Genomic DNA, 24567 nt, shown 5'->3' on the forward strand with positions numbered 1-24567 from the left:
GGACATAACATTATTTTTGCTGACTGGGAACAGTTGTGGACCACAGGTATGAAATTCACGGCATGTAATGCCTTAAGAGAGAATATTATGAAAATGATATACAGGTGGTACATGACTCCAGTCAAGCTTGCAAAAATATATCATTTGCCTGATAATAAGTGTTGGAAATGTAAAGAAAATGAAGGTACATTCTTTCACCTTTGGTGGACGTGCCCAAGGATTAAGGCTTTCTGGGAGATGATCTATAATGAAATGAAAAAGGTATTTAAATATACCTTCCTGAAGAAACCAGAGGCCTTTCTCCTGGTCAGCCAATTGGTGCCAAAGAAGGACAGAACTTTCTTTATGTATGCAACAACAGCAGCAAGAATTCTCATCGCAAAGTATTGGAAGACACAAGATCTACCCACCTTGGAAGAATGGCAGATGAAAGTGATAGACTATATGGAATTGGCGGAAATGACTGGCAGAATCCGAGACCAGGGAGAAGAGTTGGTGGAAGAAGATTGGAAGAAGTTTAAAGACTATTTGCAGAAACATTGTAAAATTAATGAATGCTAAAATGATGTTGGATTGAAATGAAGTGGCTTTAGCAATAAGGTTAAAAAGAATATGTAAAAATGGACTGATAATTAGATGAAAATATAAAGTTATAATATGTTAAGATATAGAATTAAGATAAAAACAAAGAGGGAAAGGATTTGCTGAATTAACTATGTGAATTGGAATACAAAAAAGGGAGGTGTGAGGAGGTCAGGAAACAAGTAATTGAAATATAAGATACGAAAAGATTGATTTGTTTTTAATTGTTTTTTATTTCTTCATGTATTTTGTATTTTTCTTTGCATTTTTGTATCTTTTTTCTTTTTCTTTTTCTTTTCTTATTCTGTAATTCTCTTTTGTCTGTAAAATTTCAATAAATATCTTAAAAAAAAAAACAACAGGTGGCAGTGGGCAACTGTCTTTGCCCTTTCTGACAAACCCTGACTGGGAGAAAATAGATGTTCATTTAAGGGTTTTATTGCGGGCATTGAGCCCTGTGATCAGGGAAGTCCGAATGCAACATGTCAGTCAGAGAGTAAGAGAACTCTGAAGGATATTGGTTTTGCTCACAAGGAAAGGGGCTTTCTGTTGCCAGTGATTACTTCTGGAAGAACTAGCAGTGAAATTATAAATCCCAGGTCGTATAGAATCAGAGAACGGTCAAACAGCTCTTACCATCAGAATGTTGTTCTTGATGTTTAGTCAGAATTTATTTGCTTGCAACTTGAAGCCATGGGTTTGAGTCCTGCCCTCCGGAGCAGGAGAAGACAAGCTTGCTCCCTCTTCCGTGGGACAGCCTTGGAGATATCTGAAGATGGCTATCATATCTCCTCTTTTCCAGGCTAAGCATCCCAAAGTCCCCCATAAAGCTCGGTTTCCATATGACTGCAATTATGAGGAAAGATTGACGGGTTTATATTTAGCCTGTCAGATATATTAATATTGTTGCCCCTCTTTTTTTTTTTGCCCCACTTGTAAAGGAGAGTAGAAATTTGCATATCACATAAAATATATGCAAATGTTATGCAAATTTGTGTCTTCTTTGGCAGCAGATGGTTCAATCTACATACAGGCCCAGAAAATCCCTTTTTTTTTGCGTTAGGAAAATTGTTTTTAAAAATCACCACTAAACCCCCCCCCCCCAATTTTGCAGAATCCTCTTCTGGATTCAAGATTGTCTATCCAATCTCTTTTCATGGATTATGTGTATTTTCTGGTGCAATCTCAAATCTAATCAATAGCCAATTATTGTTGCTTATCTTGTCCTTCATGTAATATCACAGCCTTAAAAACACACCGATTGTCAGCTCGACATTGAAGCTGCTGAAAGCTACCCAATATAGACAGGTTGTCATCCTTGAGGTCTAAGCCCACTCTGCTGAAATTCATGGGAGCCACACAAAAACATTATTGCACTTTCTCCCACTTAGCCAGGCACAATCCATCTTTCTTTTAACCCATATTTCTATTGCACAGAGTGATCTTAAGTGGTTGGTGTATCCAAAATGTTTTTAATATACTGTACATCCTACATGGTCTTGCTGTTTACCAAAATGTGGACCCCCCCATAAAGAGCAAATGTTAGGATAGATTTTATATAGCTTGGTATAAATATGGTTTGTTACCAATCACGGTGCCTTTTTTTGACCACCTGTCAATGCCTTTGATGTCAAAGTCATGTTTGCCAAGCCCATAGCAGTGGCTGCTGCCATACAAAAGGGGTGTAAGCCATAATCACGAGAGCGGCTACCCACAGCCACCAAGAACACCAGAAAAAAATGGAATTGTGTAAGAGGGAAGTGGTCTTTATGCACACTATATGGTGTTAGTGTTTCAGAGTTTGTGGGCTCATGAGTGAAGGACATATTTAACGGGCTTTTTGAAAAGTGGCAAGGTAACCACTCTCCCCTCCCACATTCCTGACTGAAAACATTCCTGTGCAGCAGGGCTGGCCCGGCCATAAGGTAGGCTGAAGCAACTGCCTCAGCCAGCAGAATCCCGCAGGGCAGGCCTTAGGTGGCAAAACAGGACAGGCGCTCCTGCTGTAGCATCAGACACAAAGCTTGGCTCATGCTTGTCGTGTCGAGCAAGGCGCTCCAAAAGGTATCTCTAGCAGCGACAGTTTTCCTTGCCCTTGGATGTCTTCTTGCTCATCCCTTCAGAGTGCTAGGTTCTTATGACAATTTGCTGTTACAGGAGCTCTCTCTCTGTTTAGAAAAATGTCACAGGGCAGACCTCATCTCCTACCTCCCTTTTAGTCTTTGACTTCGAGGGTAACCAATGCCACTCAGCCATTTTAATACAATTTTCTTCAGAGCTGATTTAGAGAAGAATAATGCAGTTTAAAGATGACTCCTTCAGGAATGTTCATTGAAAATCTTTATTCCATTTTTTATGTATCGGATCTCTGAAATGTGATCATTTCCCCCCTGTTATTATCTTATAAAGTTTAGGGAATGTTTTTTTCTCCCCTTTCCCCACTAAATGTTCAAATGTTGCCAGTTCTCTGCTAAAATTATAGTTTTGCCTTACACACACACACACACACACACACACACACACACAATATTTAAATTCCACAACAAAACTCTGTGCAAGTTGCTCCTTTAGCCAGGCGACTCAGTGGAGTCAGAGCAGAATCAGAGCCAGATGAGCAGTTGTGTTCAGTGTGCTCTGCTCTTGGCAGAACGGTCTGCTCATTTCCCTGTGCCAGAATATTTTGTATTGTCTGCAGAATCAAATGGCAACCCATGAAGGTTTTCCAGAGGGCTTCTCAATAGTCTAGCTCAGACTCAGTCCAGGCCTATGACTGCTCTGGTTAATCTGAAAGACCAGACTATGAGATGGAGGAGTTTTGTGACCCAAACCAACAGGGATTATTACATGTGTAGTAGTTCTCTGAACTGGCTCATGAACAGGCTCTCCTCTTCCTCATACCCAGCTGAAATTCTCTCTCTGTCTCTTCTGAATGTGCAGGGTGACAAGAGCAGCATTTCTCCAAGAAAGCAAAAAACATAGACAACCAACTTTTCTCATTGATGAAATACTGGGCATTGAGCATGTTGAGAGTGTGCACTGCATGGCATGGGGGAGTGAACCCAATAGCAAAGAGAGGGCTTGAGGAAGTCTGTTGCTCTTTTGCAAGCCCCAACTAGAGCTTTAAGGAGAAAGAATGAAAAGGTTGGTGCAAAGAGAAAGAAAAGATTAATAGAGGGAGAAAAATATGTAAGAAAAAACTGAGGGGTAGGCCAGCTCAGGAGCAAAGGAAACACCCTCACTTTCACTGTTTGGTGGATTTGTAGCTGGCTGAGCGAACCTAAAGATTACTCATTAATGGTTCCTCATCACCTTGGAAAAAAGTGACTGTGGGGTGCTGCAGGGTTCTGTCCTGGGCCCAATGTTGTTCAACCTCTCTAAATAGATGAAGGAATTGAGCTCGGTTTTATTAAATGCCCACTGTTCAAAATTTAGTCCTCTTTCCCACGGCCTCTTGGTGGTGCTCATCTGACAATGACAGTTATAGGTGATTATCCAGACCACCTGCATAGCAGAATGAAGAATGCCAAAGACGTTTTTCTAATTTTAGATTTATTATGAAAGCGATTTAACAACAAAAATCATTACATGCTTCCTTTTGAGCTCTGACATAGAAACCAAGCTATTCATATACAGACGTAAAGAGAGATGTTGAGTTAATAAGGTACATGTACAACAACCATTTCAATGACAGTTTTGGGCGGTGTAGTTAAAATGTTGGTAAAGCTCAGACCATTAAAAAAAATAATATTCTAAGTACCAAACTTTATACATTTATTCACTATCGTTGTTCTAACCTACCATGATACAGTACCTGTGGAAAACAGCAATGTGTACATAATTTACACTGAAAATAAAGCTTAGAAGTACCAGCAGCATCTACAAAGGTTTTAATTCTGATTTTTATTCATGCCCAGTGATTGATAGGAACCCAGAAAAATGCATGTCCCGTTAGGAAGCCTTTTGTAAGGAGTAATGGATGTTCTTAATGTAAAGGTAAGGTAAAGGACCCCTGGACGGTTAAGTTCTTAATGTACCTTATTGAGACAAGGCATCAGTAAATTTTGCTTTGCCAGTGTGGCATCACTGGGTTGAGCTTCCTTGCATCTTTAGTGGATGAAGGCACGAGTAGCTTTTACAGGAAATAGGCTGGTACCCTCTTCAGTTTTGCATACCTGCCAATCATGAACAGTTTGGAACTGAAACTCAGAATAATGTTAACCTATTTTCTGCAACGAATCATTAACTGAAAGCCAACTGTGGAGACAGAGGAGGGAAGAGGTGTTGCAGGCCGTGCCAGAGTGGGGCCCCATTAATGCTATACAGTGGTACCTCAGGTTAAGAACTTAATTCGTTCCGGAGGTCCGTTCTTAACCTGAAACTGTTCTTAACGAGAGGCGTGCTTTTGCTAATGGGGCCTCTTGCTGCTGCTGCGCCGCCAGAACATGATTTCCATTCTCATCCTGGGGCAGAGTTCTCAACTCGAGGTACCGGTAACGCTTCCAGGTTAGTGGAGTTTGTAACCTGAAACATTTGTAACCTGAGGCGTTTGTAACTCAAGGTATCTGTACCAGACAAACTAATCTACCTTTCCAGTAGGTACAACTACTTTTGTCATAAGTGAAGATTTGGGAATCTGCCAGGTAGTTCTATTCCCACTGCAATTGTTCTGTGCAGATCTTTCCTGATGTTTCATTCTTTTTCTTCCTTCCTTACTTCCTCACCCAATCTTAGTAGCTGAAATTAGCCTTAACCTTCTGTTCTTCCATTTAGCCGAGTTCCCATTATCAGCCTTCTCTACAACATCCCACACGTCTACTCACAATTGATGTGATGGCAACAAAGAACAGCTGCCAAGAGGGCACTGGACTGCCCCGAGAAAAACCCCTCCAGCCCATGGGCCCAACACTGTTTCAGAGACATTTCATTTGCCACTCCATTGGCAGCTTTAAATACATGTTAAACCCACTATTTTTAAGGCAAATTTATTATGCTTCATAGTATCCTGAGGTAGGAACCTTACCTTGCCTCATGAAAGGAGGATCACCTGGAGTCAACAGCATAGGAAAATGTAATGTTAACATTAGGTACATTTTATGCGACATGAACTAGGCTAAAGCTCCTGAATGGTGTCCCCACTTAGCTGGTTCTCCTGCTACCCACCCCGTGTTTTTCCCTCTTGCTTCCTTTCAGTACAACGCAATGGGCAATTTTTTGCAGATGTCTTAACAGATACAGTTGCCTGGGGTCTTTCTCACTCAAGAGAGTGTTGTGGGGGAGCAAATTCTAATTCCAAAGAATTGATTGTGTTGATTTCCATGTCAGACTAGTTGATTCCATTTCACAGAATTTGCATAATTAAATGAAATATTTACAAAGCACAGAAATGGGTAACTTAACTGGCCTTTGGCCTTTAGAAGTAACATTTCAAAGAGATTTCTACCGAATGCTCACAGAAGTTTTGTCGGCTAAGAACTGTTACTATTGTACACAAATCATAGTTATTGTGTTTTCTCAGGGTATTTCAGATAGAGGAACTAATTTCTGGAATGGTGCAGGTGAAATTTATGTTATTGCATGACCTATTTTGCATTCCCCCATGTAGCCACAGATGATAGTATTTACTCCAGATCGCTTCATCCCTTTGGGCAGTCACTCCTGGTACTTGAAGAGGGACCAAAAATGGATTTGTGTAATTTTCATTATGCTGATTTTACTTGATCTTAAGTACTTGATCTTAAGTACTGATCTTAAGTACTGATCTTAAGTACTGTTAAGGAAACAATATTATGATCATTTATTAGATTTGTTTATTCTAGGTTGATTTTAACAAAATTTGTGTAGTTACATATGCACACATTCAAACAGGTGCAACCCATTCAGTTTTAAGCCTACCTGACCACATCCTATCCAACCCCTCAAAAAAACCCACCCCAAACTACCTAATCATTTCATCTTTAAAGTTAGGAAAGGAACCATCTTATTTCTGCCTTTCAAATATATGCACAATCCTATCGCACTTCCTCAATGTGCCCAAGGTGGCTGTCACTGTGACCTGGGAGTACAAATACACATGGTGGTAGCAGCCCTGCAAGGAGGAAAGCGGAATGCGCGCCAGTGGCTTCCCCAAGTGCTTTTATCTTAGCTGAGCTCAATTCTGGTACAGTTGCTCAACCAAGGAGGAAAGTGCTCAAGAGCAAGAGATGGGGAGCAGATTATATATATATATATATATATATATATATATATATATTCCATGTGGTTGCCACCCAAGGCTACTCTGGCCCACTCCTCTGCTCCAGGGATACAGGCATTCCAAGTAATGTTAAAAAATACTTTCCTGTCTCTTCATCCACCAGGAAGCCATCCCACACATATAGAACTTTTCTCCCCCCAGTATAGAGAGGAGTAATATTCAATGTCTATCACAATGAAGCATATATATCCAATGTCCTAAAATTTATTCCTCAGTGTAAAGTACAATATATGGAACACTATTTACATCACTAAAGTAGAAAAAAGTTAAAATATTTTCAGACTTTTTTATATATATATATAAAAAAAGCACGTTTCATGGATAATGGTTTCCTAATATGCAAATCCAGCCACCTTCCTCGTGGTACCAACATCTCCAGATATGTTCCAAAGAGTACTAAGTTAGTAAATGAATGAAAAATACAAGTCTTAAATAATGTTGTTTCTCGATTGTAGCCCTGACACTTGAATTACAATGTGGTAAAATATCTTATGAAGGTATTTGGAATAATTCTGGCATTTGTGTTGACAATTGTAAATATCTAAACTAATTAGAATACCTAAAAGGTATCTCTGTATGTACACGATATAATTGTTTATATATTACATGACATCAAGGATATAAAAGCAGAATGGTACAAGCAGAATAAATAAAGGAAAGAGCAATTGTGAAGTGTAGGTATTCAGATAAACATGGTTTTGCTGAATAGTTTTGTCTTCCTGTGCATCTATCTACTTAAAGGACAGCTACAACCCAAACCATATTCTTTTCAGTCTAATTTTGAACATGGTTTTATTGCAATAAGAATTAGGGTTCCACTTCTGGTGTAGGCTGAAAATCTTATTTTTCTTTTCAAGTGCTTAGAATGTTCTTCTTTTATCCTGGATTACTTTTTAAAACATGCTTAAGGATTTACTTCTGAGGTTTGATTTGCACAAGACTCTTGTTTATATGGGGGGGGGGGGGCACAGATCAAACCTCTGCACATACATGGGACCCCAGAGCAGACCCTGCTGTGAGAAAAGGCACATTTCTGTGTTTTTTGTACACAGCACCCAGTTCACTTTAAGGGGTTTAACGTGGGGGAGAGTGTGCAAGCCTGGAAACCGTGAGAAATACAGCTGTAACTAGGAAATGGCAAGTCTGGAGGGGGTGAGGAGAATAGAGCATCAGTGAGCTGCCTATCTATGCTTTCCTGAGTCACAAAACTGTGCTAATCTCAGATTGGCATGAATAAAGACAGATATGGTGAAAGGTATGTCAAGAGTTAGGTGGCGGAGAGAAAAGAAATTGCGCCTTGTGTTGTTGCGGTCTACTCCTGGGACTGCTCTGGTTTTGCCCCACATACAGCTGAGGGACAAATGAAGAAGACTCATCTGAGGGAATGTGGCTTGTAGAGATGAAATGTTAAGCAAAGGTGCACTGAAATACAGTGGTACCTCGCAAGACGAATGCCTCGCAAGACGAAAAACGCGCAAGATGAAAGAGTTTTCCGTTTTTTGAGTCGTTTCGCAAGACGAATTTCCCTATGGGCTTGCTTTGCAAGACGAAACGTCTTGCGAGTTCTTGCGAGTTTGTTTCCTTTCTCTTAAAGCCGCTAAGCCGTTAATAGCCGCTAAGCCGTTAATAGCCGCTAAGCCGCTAGTAGCCGCTAAGCTGCTAATAGCCGTGCTTCGCAAGACGAAAAAACCGCAAGACGAAGAGACTCACGGAACGGATTAATTTCGTCTTGTGAGGCACCACTGTACACTCAATGCATTATGTGTTTTCAGAAAGCAATTCCTCATGAAATAAAGTTTTTAAAGCTAGCTTTCACCATTCTTTTCAGGAAAAAACTGATTTCAGATTATAGCGAGATCATAAAAGGAATTAATGACTTATTTTTAAAATGATATATAACCAGTGAGCGTTTGGGTGTGTGCTTTTGGGTTATTGATGTGTTACCATGATGGTGTGTGTATATCGTGTATGCACTGTGTCCGTTCTGAAATGGGAACATGAGGGACACAAACCCATGTTGTCAGTATGTATAGAATATCTGTGCGCAACCACACTCCCCCCCTCCAGGTGGCACTTAATCTTTAAGGTGTAGGTGCTGAATAGACTGCTTATGGGGGTGTTTGAAAATCCTTTTGTCAATCTGATTCGGAACTATATTTTCCTGAAACAACGTCCATCCGTAACACGAACACACAAAACAGATTCCTGCCCCAAAGAACAGACAATCTGCACTGCACAATATCCTTACTTCATCCTTCAATTCCCCTCCCTACTTTTTGCGGTCGAACATAACATGGGATTAAAATATTCATCTAGATGTCAACTAAATTCACATGCAGTGTGACTTCCGATAACAAGGTAACATGGCTTTAGATCCACGACAGAAATTTTTTTTAAACTGGGCATTGACTATACAATATTTCAGAAGAGAATGGGTCAAAAACGTCTGACTGTAGTGGTGTAGGAATGTCGGCAAGGGAAAAATTTGATGCACAATTGTTGCAGAAATTAGGGTGAAACTCCATCATATAGATTTAAGAAAAAAAACTATCCTGAAAGTTCTCATTTAGAATTGTATCTACCACCAGTATTTATGGCAATGATTTCCATGGCTGCATTAAAAGGGTGATGGGAGGTGTTAGCTTCTGAAATAACAGCTGGATTTGTTCTGAAAAACCAACAGAAGCAAAAATATTCAGGATGAAGGTGTAGGATGAAAGCATATTTTAAAATGACTTAAATTGTTATTTCATATAGCGTTCTGTGCACAAACCCACAATTTTTAGTGTGCAGAAAAATCTGTGAGTATGGATATCAACTGTCTTCTAGCTTCCGAGTCTGCTAATCAATTAACCGTTTCCCGATAGCAGGACTTGATAATTAACAAAACAAGGAGTAGTTGACTTCACCCTTGTTTGCTTGCCTCCCCCATGAGAGCTCCAGAGGGTGGCGACACAAGAATGGGCCTTTTCTGCAGTGGCTCCCCATCTGTGAGATGCTCTCCCCAGCGAGGCTTGCCTGGTGCCTTCACTACATAATTTTAGGAGCCAGATGAAAACATTTCTCTATAATGTGGCCTTGGGCTCATTAACAATCTATGGTCTTCGAAATGTGTTTGTGGGAAGGGGGTCATTGGTTTGCTTCTGCTTTTGGTTTATTATGTATTTTGTGTTCTTATTTTGTATTTTTGTGTTATGAACTTCCCTGTTATCATTGGCTGAATTTAATAAATAATAACAACAATATTTTTAAAAGATAGCAATAAGTGCAGAGTGGAAGGAAGGCGAAGCTGAAAAATTAAGCGCTACAGGTTTCTTTTTTAAAAAATGGGCAAGATTCAAGCAAAAATAAATGTTTTGTCCTATTGTTTTAAATGTGAGAGCTACATATGTGCCTAATCCACAATAAACAATGGGACTTTCAAGTGCTTAGCATAGCTGCATTGTAATCCAATATTTGCAAATTTAGCAACCAACTTGTTAGGGCTTTTTATGAGGTCTCCACAAATTAATTTCTAATTGTTCTCTACAAATCAGTGAAACCATAAACACAGCAAGAGCTTGCTCATTAAATAAGATCCAGGTATATTTTCAATTTAGATATAAGCTACAAATTTTATCTGCAAGTTGTAATTTGTAAAAATGCATTGTGTGTGTGTGAGACCAGCCGCTATTTCATTTATCCAATATAACTATTTCCAGGGCTGCATGTATTTGTGATAACAACAAAGTTATATCGAGCAAGAACTTTTGCGAAAATAACGTATGAGGGTGAAGGTGTGAACCAGAAACTTCTTTCTGCATCCTAACATCAGAGAGGTTCTTCTAGCTGGGTGGGGAGGGCACAGCTGTCTATGTTGTATTTTTTAAAAAAATACACCTGCATTGTTATTTTTTTACTATTTTTAATTGTACGCTGCCTTGAGATGCTTGTGCAGATAGCTAACAAATGAATTATTAATTATTATTTTTACTATTATTAACAGCTGTGTGAACAGTACCATTATATGCCAAGGCAATGTCCTGGTTCATACACTGTTGCTGGCATGGATTCTCATTCATGAGGGCAAATTTTAATCAGTGAGCCTGAGAATTATAAAAGAGTCAGATGGCTTTCCCTTGTAACGAGGAACTGCTGGTTTCTGTGGTGTATTTAATGGTAATCTCTCACATGTATATCAGTATCTCCAAAAGGCACCTGTATTAAAGCTTTATAATGTACCCATGTAATTAAATTTTATGAATTCATTATTAAAGAACAGGTGGTGAATCAATGGAACGTTTAAAAAAATCAAATCAAAACTCTGTTAAACTGTTTTGTTATGATGGACCCCTGAGCTGATACGCTACTTCACTGTTTGGGTTTGTTGTTGGTTTCGAAAACGCAAATGGCAACAGGCTGTCTAAATTGGTAAATTTATGATAGCGTTTTAAAAAAAATATTTATTGCACATTTCCTTTCCAAAACTATTGAGCTGTCTTGGTAACCAGAGGGATGGGATAGAGATCAGGGAACTGTGGCACTCAAGTTTTCCCCGCAAAATGGCAGGTGGAAGTGAAGCAAAGGTCATCATGTAAAAAGGAGCTGCCTTTAAGTCAGGCTCTAGCAGATGAGGATGCTGAGGCTGTCTTGGAGGAGAGGCAGAGGAAGGTGGAGGAAGGGTATCTCCAGACATGCTGTCAGCTTAGGTGCACAAGGTGCTCCCATCCAGCTCACATAAGAAGTCATTTGCACCCAGCAGCCTGCTCTCTCCAGTGTGCCATGGGAATGGATGGATTGGGCCAAAGACTTGGCCATTTCATTCGCATCCGAAAAGGAAAAAAGAAAGATGCAAAAACATTGTGAGACATCAGGTCAACAGAGCTGAGGACTAAGGCTACGTATATAAAAGAAAACTGGAAGCCAACTGGAAACACATGTAAGCAACAAGGGCTGCAACAATTAAATTAAACTCCAAAGGTATTTTCATAGCCCCCAAACTGACAAGTAATCTATGGTCTTCTCATTACTATTTGAAACTTAATGTTCTTATTCAGACAAGAAACAACTATTCATCTGATTCCTTTGACGTTATTCAAGACATGAGAGAAGTATACATTGAAAACTGGTAGAAGTAAAGGTTTATTTCTTTGTGCTGATTCTATATACTTTTGATGCCCTGATTACAAATGTTTTAAGTGCTGCCTTACAGCCTTTGGGCAATAATCTTTCTGTTGTTATATATTGTTCCTTGACTGTATTTGCTTCCAGGCACAAGCCTGAGACAAAATGACGTTTGCCCATATCTTTTCTTTCTAAGCAATCTTTCAAAAGCAATATATTACAGACTCCGGTACAATGTTGAACATAAAGGAGAAGAAATCGTATTATTCACAACAGGCTAGCAGCTATATCATATAACGGGAGAGGTAGTTTACCCAGATAACTTTTCAATATTTATGTATATCTGGGAGGCATGCACATGCTTGTCGCCTGTTTCAGACTGTCAAGTGCACGGATGAAGACTTCAGATACAGAATAAGTGTTGAAAGAAGGCTTACTTGTTTGTTTCTGTTTATTTAGGAAATGTATAAGCTGCCTTCAGCAGAAGTCTCTTGGGGGGGGCGTGTCAATCAAGAAAATAAATCTATACAACAAAAAGTTCAATAGTAAAACAGGATAAACACATGAACAGCAGCAACCAGCTGTAAAAGTGGACAGAACCAGAAAATAGCAGTTAAAACAGCATGATACTCTGGCAAATTAAAAAACCCCCACAAACTTTCTCCAACACCAAAAAATAAAATGAAAAATCAGACTGGGAGCATGCAAGCATTCCAATGTGGAGATGCCATAACCAAAACAAACCCTGCCTCTGGTCATCTTTGTCATGCTCCCTGAACAGAAATGCTCATTAAGCCATTCAAAACCTTTGCCGTGGGAGGTGGAGAATCAGAAATATGGAAAATTAGACAGCAACAGGCATCAAGTGTTTAAACTATTCCACAACAATATTTGAACAAGGGAAGTAGCCTCTGGAGGTCTGCAACCTTTCCTAATCCAGCCCATAGAAGAGGGAAGTAGATTTGAGCACTAAGTAAGTAGCTGTGGCTCTAAGGAGAATAAAAGGTAAAGGTAAAGGGACCCCTAACCATTAGGTCCAATTGTGACCAACTCTGGGGTGGCGGCACTCATCTCGCTTTATTGGCCGAGGGAGCCGGCGTACGGCTTCCAGGTCATGTGGCCAGCATGACTAAGCCGCTTCTGGCAAACCAGAGCAGCGCATGGAAATGCCGTTTACCTTCCCGCCGGAGTGGTACTTATTTATCTACTTGCACTTTGACGTGCTTTCGAACTGCTAGGTTGGCAGGAGCAGGGACTGAGCAACGGGAGCTCACCCTGTCGCGGGGATTCGAACCGCCGACCTTCTGATTAGCAAGTTCTAGGCTCTGTGGTTTAACCCACAGTGCCACCCGCGTCCCTGATCAGGAAAACTCAGGAAACAGACATAGACACACACAAACTGCACACCAACCAGGACAGAGGAAGGTGAACACATGAAAAACCACACTCTCAAACCTGAGGCAATATATTGAATCAAAAGAAAAGAAAAAAACCCCAAAGACAATGTCCTTAAGACAGTAAGTTGGACCCAGTCACATGGCAGGTGCACTGTGGAAGTCTCCGAGGCCAAGCAGAGCGGGTAAGCAACACTCGGGACTCATGTGTTGGTAAAGCCAGGACACAGCTTTCTATTTACTCCCGAGGCAAGTGCAGTTGACGTGGCACTGGGTGGGGATCTGTTAGCCCCGAAGACTTCTGACCTTAAGCCCGATGCACCATCGGGGGATGCTTGGCTAGGGAACGCCATGGGAGCTGACCAGCAGAGCTGGGTCCCGCTGACAACCTGGGATGAGAGGCAACAGGCCCTGCCAAGCTCAGGCCGAGACAGGCATGCCTCCATGTTTTGATCCTACTCAATGCCATTTCTGCACAAGTTGTGGCAAACAGCTGTGTGTAATGCCGAGCAAGCACAGGCTGCCCACTGGGAGAAAGGCAAAAACCTCTCAACCAAAGGGGGCTGGTGGGAAGAGTTGAGTCAGTGCTGCGCTTGTGCACCCACGGAGCCAACAGAATGGTCCTGCACAGCACCAATGGCCCACTGCTTTTCCACTCCACTGTCGTGATGCAGTTGCTGGGAGACCATGGTCCTTCCCCACTGACCACAACTGTTTCAATAATCTGACAGGTGGTAGGCACAACACTGCAAGAATTGGGGACGGGGGACAAAGTGATGCAAGAGGATTGTTTCTATCCATTCAACATTGCAATTTGGGTGATGAAAAATGAGGTTGCAAGTAGGTTTTTTCTTTGCTTTTCCATGTTTATGATACATGTATGTGGAGAAATCATTTTTTTTTTTTAAAATGCAGTGCAGTCTGTAATATTTCTTTTGAAACACTTGGCAATACAAACATTGGTAAGAGGTGTGCTGCTGGGAGCCTGCTCTCTAAAGCGGTCATAATCAAGTAATGCATACATAGGAAAATAGCAGGCCGGCTACTCTGAATTAAGATAAAACAGACCAAGGTTTATGAGCCAGCAATCGATGGATTCAGCATATCGGAAACAACAAAGTAACAACTTCTACCTATTTTATAGGTTCACCCCCAAACCAGCATTTTCTGCTCTGACTACATCAAAGTCTCTTATCATACGATGTCAAGATTACTCCAAATTTGGGAAACTTACTGTGGATCAACAGCAAAGCCACAATCTGGTAACCTGGCCCCAATCCTGCAACTGAATCACTGCTGACCGTGGAAGGTGAAAGTGCCACTGGCAGAGATCCCTTTCCCACAGCCTTCCTCACCGTCAGGGCTGCCACCACGTACAAGAAGATCTCTGGATTGCGACCCATGGTGTGGGTGGGGAGAGACTGGGTTGCATCGAACTAAGTCAAGCTCAGACTATATCCACTGAAAGGAATGGTTTTGAGTTAGTCAGAGTCATTATTTTCAATGGGTTAATTGAGAGTATGACTTAGCTGGATACAATTCTGTGATGTGAACGGTATTTACATGACCTTCAGATAGCAAACCTAAAGTACCCTCAGACAGAAGTAGTGTACCTATTTAGATTAAGGGCAAGAAAACTGGCTACCCCCCCCCCGAGTCTCTTCCATCCTATTGTAAAAAACATTGGTGAAACCAAATTATCTACAATTCCATAATTGTATCTGCAGGATTAGACACTAGTAGACTTTTGAAATATTGTGACAGGGCCAACAAAATATTAGAATAAAAAACTCACCAATTTTATCCCTACCCTTCTTTGTATTTTTTGGTTTATACCTAGAACAAAGTCTCCACAACCACCAATGGGAAACAATGAAATTTAGATTTCCCCCATAAAATCTCACATATAAAGTTCAAGTGCAATTCAAAATCCAAGTATTAGTTTATACTACAGACTCCTTTATATCGTAACTCTTCTTTGCAGGTAGTTTCTTTGACCAGGTTCCTTCCTTGCTTAGAAGAAATCATTTTTCTCTTCTAGAAAAGGTGTAGAGATACGTTCTCTAGAACAAATGCTTTTCAAGAATAAACTAGTGCAGGAATAAATTTGGATCTTCAACTGGGTGCATTCTGGAATCCAAAATGATTTCTTCTTTGAAGTAAAAAAAAAAATCCCATTCAAAATATTGGAGATTATAAAACATTATAGTTATTCTTCAATATACAATTTAAGATAAAGACTGCCAATGAGTCTTCAAAATAGCAAAAATGTTCCTACTGTTGAAGACAATACAATATTTGACAGGAACGCAACAGAACATTTTTTTCTTTTGAAAAGCACTAGGAATCTATTTGTATGGTCGTAGAAATCTGGAAACTTTTGATCTCAGTAGCTTTATAAATGATCTTGGAAACATCTCCTTTGATTCTTGCGCTGTGTACTTGAAATAGTTTTGTGGATGTGCCAATACATCAAAAAGCGCTTTGATCAGTTTCTTGTCCTGTGGGAGACAAGAGACAGAGATAGCAAGCAGGGACAGAGAAAAAGGAAGAGAAAGCAAATGTATATTTTGCATGGCGCCCTCTGCTGAGCACATTTCCATTTTGTACTTCCCCTTTAGAAATTGCTTCTGGCTTCAAGATTCTGCTTTTTAGGAGTACTGCAATCACTTATGCACAGCGTTGGAGCTAAACAATGAAAGAAAAATAGCAGCTTGGACATTGCAATTTAAAGAAAAGGTTACTAACTTTTAAAATTTCTTGATGATTTTCTGATGCATATAGACGTCCATCTCTAACAATGTCTTCAATTAATTGTTGATAATCCTCTGAAAAGCAAGCAGCAAGAAGAACAAGTTAGCAACTTTTTACTACCAGATAACCTGACAGAAAGTCTCTAGGGTCCAGGGACTAGTGAACAGCGCTCGGCTCAAGCTCACATAAGGTTTTATATACCAATCAGACTATCTTATTATCCTGAACTAAACTGTGTCTCCTTATTTGGTTCAACTCAACCTAAACACGTTGGACACGAGGCAAAGCATATTAGCTGGTGGGTAAGGGAAATAATAGGCCAACCTTTTTATATACTCACATAACTGTCCAGTTCAATGAGAACATAAGGAGGCTGGGGGAAGAGAGAAAACGTGTATGCAAGGTTGTGGGTCAACTCATAAAATCAAAGTTATAGGTCAAAATCTCCTCTTTTGTGCAAGCTTCTCTGTTTTCCTTTTTTGGGATTAAATGTGGTTAGTGTTATGTTTAAATGAAGTTTATACTGAAGCATATTTTGCAAACCAGTTCTGTCACAGTCACAAGGAAGAGGTCGAATGCTTTCACTTTCCTCATCATGTCCAAATCAGGGAAACCACGTAAAGTTGGGCTTGCTCAACAAAGCCAGGATCGAACCATTGTTTATGATCGGGCTTGTTAACAAACCATAGTTTAATCAGAATTCTCCTACTTCAAACATAATGGGGAACTCTGATTAGCTTTCTGTCTCATCTTTGTAGCTGTGCCAAAGGAGAAAGAGGAGTACATGAACCTGAAACTCAATCCCATAATAATAAACAGTGGTTTGGTGTTATATGAAAAAAAGGACCAATGAGATTTATCCAGATCATTTATTTATTATTTGTTAATTTTATATTCTGCCTTTCCACCAAATGCTGTTCAAGGTGGCTAACTACAATTTAAGTGGCTGGGATAGTTCAGTCAGAATGAGACTCAGAATTGTGGGTTTGAGCCCCATGTTGAGAAAAAGATTCCTACACTGCAGGGGGTTGGACTAGATGACCCTTGTGATCCCTTCCAACACTACAATTCTATGATTCTAAAGTACAATACAATACAAAGTTTAAAAAACCAAGACAGGTAAAACATCAATAAAAAACAACAATTATTACATATTTACAAATCAGCTTATGGGCCAAAGGCATGTCTAACTGAAAATGTATTTGTGTGCTATAAAAAATAATCAGAGATGAGTCTTCTTTGGCAAGGAGTTCTTAACCCTGGGAGAAACCACCAGAAAGGTATTCTCAAGTTTCCACCTTCAAGTTTTGTATATATATATAAAGGGGGGGGGGCACGTTTCTATGTAAATTGAGCCAATGTGTTGAATTTCATTTGCTTGCTATTAGAATTTATGACTTCACTATTAAAAGGTATGAAATCATTCCAATGCAGACCTAAAACCATTGAATCCAATCAATTTATACAATAACAACTTAACCAAAGCAAAAGTAGCTGACCCACGCTGGAAGAGTGGCAGACGAAGGTGATTGACTATATGGGACTGGCCGAGATGACTGGCAGAATCCGTGACCAAGGGAAAGAGACGGTGGAAGAAGATTGGAAGAAATTTAAAGTTTATCTTAAGAACTGTTGTAAAATTAATGAGTGCTAAAATGTCATGGGTAACGTAAAACAGAATTGCAGTGATAAATGATTGGGTAAGAGAAAAAGGATCAAAGAAATTGAATCATAAGTAATTGAAATTAGGGGTTGCTGAAAAAGTTTAAAACAGGGATGCAGAAAAGGGAGGTATGGGGAAGTCGTTGAAATAAGGTTTAAGAAAAAAAGGTTATGAAATTATACGTGTTTATATGTTTGTTTGTTAATGTGTTATGTTGTGAATTGTTAGTTTTTGTGTGTTAATATATGTTGTAAAACCAATAAAAATTTATTATAAAAAAAAACAAAGCAAAAGTAGCTGAAAGGTTTTCCGTTGTTAGAAGAAGATATACTTTTACCTTTATTAAATAATTATGTATATAGCAGCATGGAAGATAATTAACTATAATAAAAACAAATGAATAAATAAAAATAAATACAATTGCTGAAAAATACTGGAACAAAGCAGAAAGGAAAAAAAAGTTTGGCCAGCAATACGTTTAAACAGCAGAGGAAAGCCCCCCAAAATATGAGATTAATTTTTATCCTCTGTACTACTTTCCTGCATGCATTGCAGAGATGAGAAAGGGTAGAAGCCTCACCATCATATGTTACATAGGGGACTTGGAATCCTTTGCCACTGTTTCCTTCATTTGATTTGAACTGAATCCATAACTTTCGTGACCTGGAGGTGAATGCTATCGGTCTTTCATAGGTCTGGCAAGTTTCATATGTAGTAATAGATGTGGGTGAAGCTGCAAAAGAAAAACAAACATATAGCAGATTTTTTGGGAGAGGGTTAAACACCAGGCATTCCAAACGGTACAATTTTCAGTAGAGGAACACGTGAATCTGCCTTGTACCGTTTGAGACCTTTGGGTCTTTCCACCAGTACCATTAGCTCCAACTGGTAGCAGCTCCGAGGTCTCTCCCAGCTCTCCTCCTTGAGATCATTATGGCTGGATGTGTTGGAGACTGAACCTTGGACTTTCTTCATATAGACACGTTCACTGTCACTGAGCTAAGACCCCTCCCCAATTAGAGATTAGCTCTCTAACCCACAGCCTGCCATCCTGAAGCTGATAAAGGTTGTAGAACTGATGGCAGGCCAAAGGCACTGGTACACATAAGACCAGATGACACCAATCATAAATATGCTCAACCCCATACAGAACAGTCTCCTGTTGCAGTAGATGGTCAGGCCCCCAGCACATCCCCCCCTGCCCCCAAAGTGCATACCATGCTCAACTGTCAAACAGACAATTTTACATGCACGTCTTTGGGGAGCCATTTGGAGCTGGGGTTGGGCAATGGTAATGCTATGCTTAGTGCATGGCTGGATGCTATGAATTAGCAGGGAAATTTGTAACCAATAGTTCAATCTGAAAAGTTCTCATGGAGGTAATGTGGCAAGAAACAGTTCCATGGAACACTCAGTTGGAATAGAAATCAGGAGCAGCTGCTATTTTAAAATATAATTGTGTAAGAGTATGTAGTTTAAATAACATTCTCGACTACATACTCCAATTTCCTGTCTGCAGAATTTACTGAGTTTAAATTGCAAATATCAGCGCCAGCTCTCCATGTACAGTGGTGCCTCGCAAGACGAAATTAATTCGTTCCGCGAGTCTTTTCGTCTTGCGATGTTTTTCGTCTTGCGAAGCATGGTCCGTCGCAACTGCGCCTCTTCAAGCAGCCTTAGGAAAAAAGCGAACAAACTCGCAAGACGTTTTCGTCTTGCGAAGCAAGCCCATAGGGAAAATTGTCTTGCGAAGCGACGCAAAAACCGAAAAACCCTTTCGTCTTGCGCGTTTTTCGTTTTGCGAGGCATTCGTCTTGCGAGGCACCACTGTAGTCAGTGCAACCGAGTTGCAAGTAGCCACCATGTAGCACCGAAATAGGTTCAGTTCACTTCTGGCTTAGTTATGAATGTACATTCTCACTAGAGTCGTACCTTGGAAGTCGAACGGAATCCGTTCTGGAAGTCTGTTCGACTTCCAAAACGTTCGGAAACCAAAGTGTGGCTTCTGATTGGCTGCAAGAAGCTCCTGCAGCCAATTGGAAGCCGCGGAAGCCCCCGCTGGATGTTTGGCTTCCAAATATAGTTCACAAACTGGAACACTCACTTCTGAGTTTGAGGTGTTTGGGAGCCAAAACGTTTGAGATCTAAGCTATTCAAAAACCAAGGCATGACTGTACGTGTTTTAATGCCTTTTCGCGACAGCAGAACAACTTACCACTTTTCCTCATTACTAAAACATCACCACACTCGTCTTCAATAGGAAGAAATATCTCAGGGACCACTATGAGAATCCGCCTCTTTGGGGGTGGGCTTATATTCCAAATACATTCAACATTTGCTGGGTAATCTCCAGGGTAGTTGGGAGACTCAATGTAGCCAGTGTAGTCTCCGAGTTCTCCACCACACTGTCGATCTATGGGGAAAGGAATGAGAGGAAACTGAGCTATGGACTCTGTGAGCTGCCTAATTAATTTTTCAATGCCCTATTTCTAAAATGGGAATTTTTATGACCTACCTCATAAGCTTGCTCTGAGAATGAAAAGGACGAAGATCGTAACTCACTTTGCATATCAAGAAGTGCCTCATAAATGATTATGAACAATAACAACAACTACAGCAACTTATCTGAGTGACTTTGTGATCTGGATCTCAAAACAAAAAAAAAATTTTCTTCCAGTAGCACCTTAAAGACCAACTAAGTTAGTTCTTGGTATGAGCTTTTGTGTGCATGCACACTTCTTCAGATACCCTGAAACAGAAGTTGCCAGATCCTTCTATATAGTGAGAAGGTGGGGAGGGGTATTACTCAGAAGGGTGGTGGGAATGGGTGGTTGGCAGATAGCTGTGATGAGCCTGTTGACGACTCTTAACGACTGCAATAGGTCTTACAGGAAAAAGCAAGGGGTGAGAAGGTGAAAAATGGCTTTGTCATGTATAATGAGATAAGAATCCAATGTCTTTGTTCAGACCAGGTCTCTCCATGGTTTTAAGTTTGGTAATGAGTTGCAATTCAGCAGCTTCTCTTTCCAGTCTATTTCTGAAACTATGGCAGACCAACACGGCTACCTATCTGTAACTGGATCTCAAAAGTACAAATCTGCCTATGCTATCTTCTGAAAGCCTTTATCTTTCTGTGTCTAGATATAGATAGGTAATCCGTAATCCACACGTATGCACAAAGAGGACTGCAATGTTTCAGTTTTAAACACTCCAGGCTTCAGACTAGGGGTCCACAAGGGGCACCCATCAGGCTAAATTGGGTCCTTCAGACTGCCATCAAGGGGCAGCAAGGGGGATTTGTGGGGCGAAGCTGCCTTGAGATGTGCCAGCAGTCTACTCTGAAGGGGTTGGAGGCCATTCCTCAGTGCCTTCCAATAAAGCTAATTTCTGACCAGATATGTAGATTGGTTGAAACTAGTGATCTGTTTAAATTCTGTGTTTTGCCCCTGTCATGTAGGGGCAGTTCCAAAAAAGCAGACTTTCAGGTTTCCTAAATTATGTGTGATTAGTTTGTCACCACACTGTAAAAAAAAATCAAAAATCAAAATCAAAATCTTCCAGACAGACTATGACTATATGACCAGGCTTAAGCACTGTCGGTTTATAGACTGCAGCTGTTCACAAGGAAATATGACTTACTTTTGCAGTGTGTAACATTAGTAGAGCCATCAAAATCAGTGCTAGTATTTCCAGGGCAGGTGATGCAGTAGTTCTGACCAAATTCAGGCTGATAAGTTCCGACAGGACATCTGATACATCTGTGGGTTGTAGAGTTGTAGTAGTGGCCAGGAGAACAATGAACTGTGTAGTATAAAGGCATGTTATTTTTTTTAATATATTACACGTGAAGACACAAAGAATGGATGATGCAGTAGACATGTTAGGGTACGACTACATGCTGCATATAAGGCGCAGAGGGGTCTTGTCAAAAACAGCAGAACCATCTGAGTTCCCCCTGCCTGCCATGCAGCACCTTAAGTCGCAGCATCATTTGCAAGAAGAGTTTCCTGGTTAGCTGCTGGCAGTGAGCGCAGGGAGGAACAAACCAAAATGACACCTGGACACAAGGCAAGTGGTACTGCAGGTGCCGTTTTTGACAAACTCCTTGCATTTCTTATTAATCTATCTGAACTAAAAGTTTTAGTCTTCTTGCTTCTGTTGACCCATATTTTTTTGGATGCTGCTTTTATAGAGTTGCTGTGGAGGAGTTAAGAGAAGGGCACCCAGATAACAGTATTGCTTAGGGAAGTAAACTAGCTCAGAAGGGTAGATACTGCCTCAAAGATATAACTTGTAAGCAAGCACTGAACGATGCCTGTTTACTATCCAACACACTGAGTTTTAATATCCATTCTGCTAATTTATTGTTGTAAATAAGTTTCCTTCAACTTGAAAATAAAATATTGTCTTATGCCTACAGGTTAACCTGGCTCTTACAGAGAAAACAGAGATTTTACCAGGAATGATTGGTGGCTGCGGAAGGTAAGCGATAAAGGCAGCAGTTTCATTCACCACAAAAGGTTACACAGAGGATTTTTAAAAATAATAAATATTATAGATAGATAGATAGATAGATAGATAGATAGATAGATAGATATAGTGACAGGAGTAATATTTTATATGTACTTTCATATGTTAGATTTTGAGAGGGATTAGTTGGAGGGAAATAAATTAAAAATGGTAGTGTGAAAGAAAAATGCTAGGTGGCATTAGGGCAAAACCCTCAAATAACATCTGTTTATGTATACAATGGGAAAGAGGGTCTAAAAAGCATTTTGACCAAATCCTGGGCATGAATGGAAGATAAAGTCCAGGGGAATGGCTATATTTAGGATGAAAAGCTCAAGAGGGACAGACTCAGCTCCCAGAAACCCAGCTGCCTATGTCAACTTTAAAACATACCTTTTGTTTCACAGTCCTGAAATGACATTGCGCCTTCGTATTTTGTCACCAGTCCCCCGCCACACGGAAAACAGAGGGTCCTTCCTGGTTCAGACTGATATGTGCCCAGGGGACATAGTCTACAAGGTTTAAAGCCATCAGAAGAAAAATATCCAGGAGAACACTGCCCTAGAAATTGAGAAGTTCTACTGTGTTATTACCTCTCTACGGAAATGCAAAAATATTTTTTTTATCAGAAACATTTAGAAACGAAAGTTTTGCCTGCTCTTTCTTTGCTGTAAACTGGAAGTGTTCCTTTAGGATTAAGGGGCTAGTCGAAGCTCTCAGATGAGAGATCAGCAACGCCAGTCACTCTCTGCTTACTTAAATCTATTAAGTGAGCAGTGCAGAGTCTGTGAATGTGTGGACTCTGCAGCTATTGAAACAGGAATGATCTAAACAAAGTTAAGCTCTTTTCAGGCTGACTGTGCACATATCCTTTAAAGCAGGGCTGAGGAACGTTTGGCCCTCCAGATGTTGTGGGATTCTAGTTCCATCAGCCTTGGCCAGCACAGCCAGTGGTCAAAGATGATGGAAGCTGTGCTCCAACAGCATCTGGAAAGTCAAAGATTCCCCAGACATGCTCAAAAGTGAGTCCCATTGATTCCAATGGGACTCATTCCTAGGTAAATGTGCATATCATTGCAGCTGAGGGAGCCATTGATTTCATTGCGACAGTTTTGCCCATGCTTAATTGTTTCTCACCATGAGAGCCAACTCCTAGGTGCCAAGGTCCTTTTGCCCCCCTATAAAATATCTGAGGGGGCCAGGACTCCCCAAAGTTGATGGGCATTGCCATTCAAATGGAGTGTGTGTCTTGTGATTGATTATGCGGGGCGGGGCTTATCCCCCCCCCAATATTTTATTTAAGTTGGCACTCCTGTTTCTCACTTACATTAATAGAATTTAAACATGCCCAATATGGGTTTATTTTAATTATATTTATATGTCACTTCACACATTCAGAAGTGTCCTAAAGCAATTTATAATTTAAAAAATACAAAATACATTAACAAAATCAATAAAACACTACAAATATGAAATAGTAAAAGTGTTCATCCAAAGAAATAGTAATCTAAAACCAGTAGCTACCAAAAGCTCAATCAGCAATGGTGCCCAGATTCCAGGAGAATAAAAACTTATTCACCTAGTGCCGGAAAGATGACAAAACTGGCACCAAGCAGGTTTCCCTGAAGAGAGCACTGCACAGTCAGGAGGCCAGCACGGAAAAGGCCTTTTCTCGCGTTGCCACCCTCCAAACATCTATTGGAGATGCAGATGAACTGATCTCATGAATGGCAATTTAGGATACAAAGTCCAAGGTGCAGAATGAATAGGACAAAAAAGTCCAACATTAGTGGGTCCTCTCAACATTTTATATATGTATAACAATAGATGCTGCCACTAAAATAGGTCTGTAGTAACTCCCTCAATAAAAAAAATGCCTCATGAACAGAGAGACAGGAAGACCCACCTTCTTGGCCCAGTTCATATCAGGTCAGACTGAAAGTGGGCTTACAATTAATCTTTTCCAGATTAATGACAAAATATCCTGATTCCCAAGCTTTTTTGTGCACACAACATTGTAATTGCTCCCCTTGCTTAGAGGGAAGTGGCAGTTTCACAGGCCTTTTGATGTCATCATATTCTTGATTATGAGAGAAGTTTCTGGGAAGTCCCAGACTTTTCCCACACCGATTCTGAATATCAGGTTATTTTCTACATGGAAAGAGTTTGTATGTATGGAGTAGCCTAAACTGATGCAGCTCAGACACAGCTTTGCCACACCACTGAAATGAGAACTAGGTTGGCAAGGCTACCCGAGAACACATCCCAGAATCTTCTGACCTGCTACTGTCTACGTGAAGCAGACAAGC

The 24567-nt window shown here is 40.4% G+C and overlaps 1 protein-coding gene and 1 long non-coding RNA gene across 9 annotated transcripts in view; both read right to left on the reverse strand.

Annotated features, from left to right (window-relative positions):
• Window positions 1-4114: 4114 nt before the first annotated feature.
• Window positions 4115-8492, reverse strand: LOC310763582. Of its 2 annotated transcripts, XR_014548676.1 has the most exons (3): window positions 6363-8492; window positions 5776-6323; window positions 4115-5722 (listed from the first exon to the last, which is right to left on the reverse strand). It is a non-coding gene; the product is annotated as an uncharacterized lncRNA (long non-coding RNA). The 2 variants fall into 2 exon arrangements; XR_014548677.1 differs by having other exon boundaries at window positions 4115-6323.
• Window positions 8493-10801: 2309 nt separating this feature from the next.
• The window catches only part of SCUBE1 (signal peptide, CUB domain and EGF like domain containing 1), a 178935-nt gene continuing 165169 nt past the window's right edge, over window positions 10802-24567 (reverse strand). For all 7 annotated transcript variants that reach the window (XM_083615561.1, XM_083615560.1, XM_083615559.1 and 4 more), the window contains 6 exons: window positions 22652-22819; window positions 21389-21550; window positions 19965-20162; window positions 18330-18482; window positions 16081-16160; window positions 10802-15833 (listed from right to left, as the gene is read on the reverse strand). In XM_083615561.1, the coding sequence (XP_083471687.1) occupies window positions 15681-15833; window positions 16081-16160; window positions 18330-18482; window positions 19965-20162; window positions 21389-21550; window positions 22652-22819 (914 nt within the window). In that variant the 3' untranslated portion in view covers window positions 10802-15680. The remainder of the gene's footprint in view (window positions 15834-16080; window positions 16161-18329; window positions 18483-19964; window positions 20163-21388; window positions 21551-22651; window positions 22820-24567) is intronic.

The sequence above is a fragment of the Podarcis filfolensis genome (genome assembly GCF_964270895.1).
Source record: "Podarcis filfolensis genome assembly, chromosome: 5".
NCBI classification, from domain to species: Eukaryota; Metazoa; Chordata; class Lepidosauria; order Squamata; family Lacertidae; genus Podarcis; species Podarcis filfolensis.